Below are 6,000 nucleotides of genomic sequence, written 5' to 3' on the forward strand. Positions count from 1 at the left end.
GAGCCAATCCTGTGTTATGTACAGACCTATTGACCTGCCAGCTGAACAACTCTGTAACCTCAGCATAGCCTTTCAACTGTGAGTGTGACTGATCATTGGCATAAACTACCAAGGACAGTGGTGGATTCTCAGTCAACACAAGCTGTTGGGCTCAATGCAGGGTAGGTGGATGAAATTCTGTGGCTTCCAGTGATCATTTTTGGTCTTAAAATCTATTAGTCTGATTTCAGTATAGCCCTTGAATTAGCAAGGAATTACCATATCTATTTGAATCTAAGACACCCCTGAATTTAAGATGACCCCCCAATAATTAGATTCTATATATGGAACATTTCTAAATTGGTTATAATTTTCCGGGTATAGAATCTAATTATCAAAGGGTTGCCCTGAATTCATTCTCCCCATCTGCTACAGCAGGGAAAGCAGTGGCTGCTGAGGGAGGGGTCAAGTAGCTAAAGGGTCAGGCATCCCCCTTGCCCTCTTTTCCCTTGCCCCAGCAGCCTTCCTGCCCCCCTGCCACCTGCACTCCCTATTCCCACAATCTCTGACCCTCTCCTCCACTCCCCACAATCTCTGCCTCTCCCCCCACACCCTAGTCTCTCCCTCTTTCCTCCCCATACACCCCACAGTCCTTCTCCCCTTTTCCCCGCTTTCTCCTCCCCCCTACTATCAGATGGTACTCAGGCTCTGTTCCCTTCCCAGAGCACAGCACATGGAAGTGCAGCCCTTGCTGGGCCATGCAGCAGCATCAGGACTGATGATTGGCCAGGCAGGGGATGGGGCCAGGGTCCATATGCTCCGTGCCTCGGTGCACCTAATAGTAAGGGGGGAAACAGGGCAAAGTGGGCAAGGCAAGAGGGAGATGCGCAGAAGCTGCAGAGAGGCAGGTGGCTATTATGGGTCAGAGCCAGAGTCAAGGGCCACAGCAGCCACGTGCCCCCCACCCTGCTTTGTACATGAATCTTAGACAAGGGTTCTTGTTGGGGTCATGCTGATTGGGGAAAAAAACCTTGTCTTATAGTTGAGTAGATATAGTAGTCCCATCATGTTCAACTTCCAGGTTTCTTGAGGGAAAATATCATTAATTCCTCTAGCGTATTTCAGATATCCACCTGTGTGGTGAAGTGAGTGCTCTTTGCATTGTGGCAACTGACATTTCAACTCATGTATCTGTGCTGTGTGCAGTATCTCATTATACAATACAGTGCTAGCCAGTAGTTTAGCTAGTTCTGCAGCAGATAGGTCCTCTCATTTTTTACATCCTTTTTAGTCAAACCAGAATGCATTGGTGAGGAATGGTTGAAAGGCCTAAAAGTAGTCATAGAAACTTGCTGTACCATGGACCTTTCCAGTGAATTTGTCTCCTCCCTAACAGAGACACTTGTCCTCACCGAGGTGAAGGCAATTCAGTCTCACTTTATTCACAGCTGTGACCTGAAGGAAAGGTCAGAAGAGAATTCACTGTCTGTGGTTATTCAGCCATGGACTCCTCCAGGTCCAGATCTTCAGCAAAGATAGTCTGTCCGGACTTGAAGGGACCATTGTATTTTTAAGGGGTGAAAGAGATGTGATTTTATTGTTCATTATAACTCAGGCTACTCCAAACTACTCCAAATCAGTGTCCATAGAAGTCTTGCATTCCCTTCCTCTCCACCGCCATCTCCAATGGTTTTTCAACATTACCATCAATGTTAAGCCCCTGTGTTACTTTATGTCTACATAGTAATCTTTTTCCCTAGAACTCTCCATAACACAATCTCATTACCTTCTCATTTCTACTTTTAATTTTCAAATAATTCTACATTTATTCCTAAGTGTCCCCCTATAGAGCTTGAGCTTCAGCATTCCAAAAAGTCTCTCAAATTTTCTGGCTTGGAGGAAGGGGAAGTTTCTTTTTTAGCACAATCCAATAAAACTCCACCAGATTGCCAAATAAGCATCTTTTTAAGCAAATAAGCTTTCCCCTCTTGCCAAACACTGACTTGACAGGACAACTTTTCCTTCACTAAAACTTCCCAAGCTTTTTGAAACCACTCCGTGATTTCAGGGGTGTCACATCTCTTGCAGGCTTTTGCGGTTATAATTCTTGCAGCCACTGGAAGTTGAATGATCAGTTCTCTATGACACTTACATTGCAGAAAGGAACAGTGGAGGTCATCTGATAGTTGGCATCCTATTATTTCCTTCACTTTATCTCCTGCTTTCATCCAGAACAGTTTAATTCTGGGACAAGTCCACTATGTATAGTAGAGTCTCTCAGATGACCACATGCCCTCCAAGATTTGCCTATTCCAATACCATAAATGCATTTCATGTTAAGCATGGTTAGAGGGCATCAATATAAGATTTTAAAACCATCCTCTTTTATTATCTTGCAGATGGATGCATGAGGACCTTTGTTCTAGATGGCATCCTACTCTTCAGCACTAATTTCTGAACCCCTATCATTAGCCCACTTTGTCATAAACAGTGTTTTCTCTTCTATATGGCTATTTAAAATTGCTTTATATAGCATAGACAATTGGCCTGTACATTTCATGGGTGTGACCACAATTTTCTCAAATTCAGTCACATTTCTACTCAAGTTTACCTTTCTTTGGGAGTGTGTTGAAAAGTGTCTCAATTGCAGGTATTGGAAAAATGGGATTTTTATGTCACCTGCGGTACCATCTCATTTTTATATACTGTTTTTCTGCTTGGCTCCTGTGAACCCCAGGCACAGGATTCAAATACAGCTTCCTTATAGTGCTCCCAAGAACACTGCTCAGCTTCAACTGAAAGGGTTTGCTGATCCCAGAACTTTGATTGGAAGAAAAGGAATGAATCTTGGGGGATGGAGTTCAGGTTTCTTTTTTCCTGAAGGGCTGCCCCTAGGGTGTTTGCGCCAAAACTCTCTTCACACTTCCAACGATGTTGCTAGTCTGATTCTGGAGACCTGAGAGGCTCAGATGATTATGGTTTTCTCTTGGTTGGTTCTGCTTGAAGGTGATAGAGACAGACCCTGAACCTGTGCACACCATTGTGGAGGACAGCAGCCTAGAGCTAGACCTTCGACTCAGTGCTGTTGTTGATTATACCCAGTTCAAGCTGGAGACCAAGGAGGTGCAGTTCAAGGAGACCTTGTTGTTCCAGACCAGGATGTTCAAGTGAGTAACTGAAACCAGGTAGGGACCAGCCCAGAGGCACTGTTTTGCCCAGGTTTGCATTGAGTAGCCAAGGTCCACTTACCCCAGAATAGTACTAGGCTATGGCTGTTAGCACTGCATTGTGTCCTCTTGGGGCAGGAAGGAGTTCTTATCTGTGCTTTTCTACTAGCTGGTCATTCCTGGGAAGGAGCTGCTAGTGGTCTCTAATTCATTTGATTTTGGTTTGCAGCTACTGATAAACAGAGTCTGCCTGCTGATTGGCTGGGTCTGATGGTGTAACATAGAGATATCATCTCCTTGCAGTTCCTGGGATACCCCTGGCACCATCTGCTGCAATCAGGTGTCACCCCACCTCCCCCATCCTGACCAGGTCCAAGCTTGTGGATTTAGGTTCTGCCTCTCCATCTCTCTCCAGTTCTTTCCATTAAAAAAAAATGTTCTCATTTTCCTTTCTGCCCCTAAAAGCTCTGGTGCAGTGCTGGGGGCACCAAAATAAACATATCAAGAAATAAAGCAAAGCACTGTGCAGTGCTGTTGGCACCAAAGGGTTGCTGCAGTCTTACCTAGAAGTAACCCTGGTTAGGACCCAATCCTGCCATTTACCTCTACTCCACTCCCAGTGAAGTCCTTCTTACCTCATTGCACGTTGTCAGTGCTCAATATAGATTACTATGCATGCTCTAGAAGCAGTCCTTAGATGACAGACATTCAATGCCAAATGTAGAAACAGGGAACCAAAAGGGACTCCAAGGTCTCTCTGTTACCTTTGACAACTTTGTTCTAAAATCCTTCTTGTAATTTCCCTGACACACAAACGGTTTGTCACTTGTGAATCCAGAAGGAGAAATCCTGTGAACACTGAAAGGTACCTGGGCCAGCCTAGTAGCATCCTGGCATTGGACTGAGAACCAATTCTGGAGGTTAATGTTAGTGACATGCCGTTGGCCTGTACCTCCCAAGCACGCAGGATTCTCAGCAGAATCACTTGGTGAAATCTACAGGCTAGATTTCATTCCCTTACACTGAATGCACATTACCTTACAAGTGGATCCATTGAACTCAGTGCAACTGGTTGTAGACTGAAAAAAGGGGTCAGAATTTCCCCCTACAAGATGTTTTGTTTTCCTCTTGTTTCTTTGGCCTTTTTTAATCCCTTCTGTTCAATAAGTTGTCTCTTCCCCCTTTGTCCTACTGCATTTGCAGGTTTAAATTAGCCAACAGGGGGAATGTGGCACTAGAGTACTCCTGGAAGATGGTCATGGAGGACAACAGGAGGACAGTCAACTTTCCAGAGGAACCTTCACCACCCAGTCCTGAAGGTAAGGGTATTGCCTTTCCTCTGGTTTCCACATGGCAGCTTCTTCTAGAGATAAGTACTATAACCTGCAGACTGACAAAGGAAGGTTATTGAGAGCTCAGGGAGCAGACTGAGCCTTTGCCTGAGCTCAGTACTGAAGGTGACATTCTCCAGCATCACCCAGGCAAGTAACTTCTCTCTAGGGTAAGACAAAGACAGTTTCCATTTTGGCCTTCCTTGTTGTTTTATTTTCCCTGTGCCCATCATCAAAGTACTCACAGCTTATATTACAGAGACAGTGGGCCCTGCAAGAAGTCAGCAGGGATAGGAGAGCTCAAAACATCAGCCAGTTTAGAGCCACAGATTGAGAGGGTGGGTCAGGAGCTAGAAAGGTTGGGGGGTCCTGTTGTAGAGTATAATGGAATCATGGTCTCTTTAGGCTGCTAGGAGAGAGTTTGGAGCTAATTACTATGGGAAAGAATCAGGGTAAATGATATCCCCATATCCGAGAGCAGTGCAGAAAGAGATGGCTGTAAGTCAAACAAGGAACATTCACAGCAGAGATTTAGGACTGGGTTCAACAAGGGACCTGACTATATGCATAGTTTTGAACCACTCGTGTGTTTAACATTATGATGTCCTTTCCTAACATAAGCTGTTCTGCTCTGCAGTCATGTAGGTACTTTGCTAAATTATTCTGTTTAACTTTGGTGGAGATGAGAGATGTTGCAGATGGGGGCTCCTCTCCAACTGCTGTTCAGCATATTATGCAGACATCAGTTGAAATGGGAACAAAGGCAAGGTTTCAGGAAGGGTCAGAATCTCATATGAATAACACTAGAATCTGCTGTTCAATTAGATAGAATAGAAATGATAAGGTATATCAATCTTCATGCTTCCAGGAAAAGACTGATCACTAGGTGGGTCAGGAAAAACTTTTTCCATGAGATAATGTACAAATTGATACACTAAAGAAATTCTCTCTAGTATCCATTGTTGACTGCTGGCTGATACAGGGTGCTCCATTAATGCAAATGGACCACTGCTGTTTATGATTGGTTGTCTTTGGTTGGTTCTAGATGACAGAGGACCGGGAAGAGCAAATGGATGTAGCATGCACAGGTGCTCAGAGGACTTGCACACAATGGGCCAAGTTGTGACTCCAGCTTTACTTTTATTAATGTCAGATGGGCAGGATTTGGCCCAATCTCTTTAAATACTTATCAAGCCTTCATCCTAGCACTTTGTTTAGAGTACTGTACTGTGGCCTCTATCAGCAGATTGATTTTAATCCCTTGTATGGAATTCTAGCAGGTATTTGACTGTCACGGAGTCACAGAGGTGTCCCGTGAGTGTGAGGGTGATTGGCAGAGCTGTCAATCACCCAGGCAGCCCAGGTGCCTGGTTGCCAAGGCAACCAGGTGGTCACATGGCCAGAAGAGGGCAGGGCCAGGCCTTTTATAACTAGCTGAGGCCGGAGCCTGACACACAGTTCCCTTCTGGCTGCCGCAGGAGCAGGAGCTCTGCGGCTCGAGCTGAGTGGCCTGAGTTGGTGGT

At 45.0% G+C, this 6,000-nt stretch overlaps 1 protein-coding gene across 2 annotated transcripts in view; it reads left to right on the plus strand.

The window, feature by feature from the left end:
• HYDIN (HYDIN, axonemal central pair apparatus protein) overlaps window positions 1-6,000 on the plus strand; it is a 383,645-nt gene that overhangs the window by 348,959 nt on the left and 28,686 nt on the right. For both annotated transcript variants that reach the window (XM_019535579.1, XM_019535580.1), the window contains exons 66-67: window positions 2,986-3,146; window positions 4,350-4,465. In XM_019535579.1, the coding sequence (XP_019391124.1) occupies window positions 2,986-3,146; window positions 4,350-4,465 (277 nt within the window). The remainder of the gene's footprint in view (window positions 1-2,985; window positions 3,147-4,349; window positions 4,466-6,000) is intronic.

Source organism: Crocodylus porosus, unplaced genomic scaffold, assembly GCF_001723895.1.
Source record: "Crocodylus porosus isolate Cpor-Errol unplaced genomic scaffold, CroPor_comp1, whole genome shotgun sequence".
Lineage (NCBI taxonomy): Eukaryota > Metazoa > Chordata > Crocodylia > Crocodylidae > Crocodylus > Crocodylus porosus.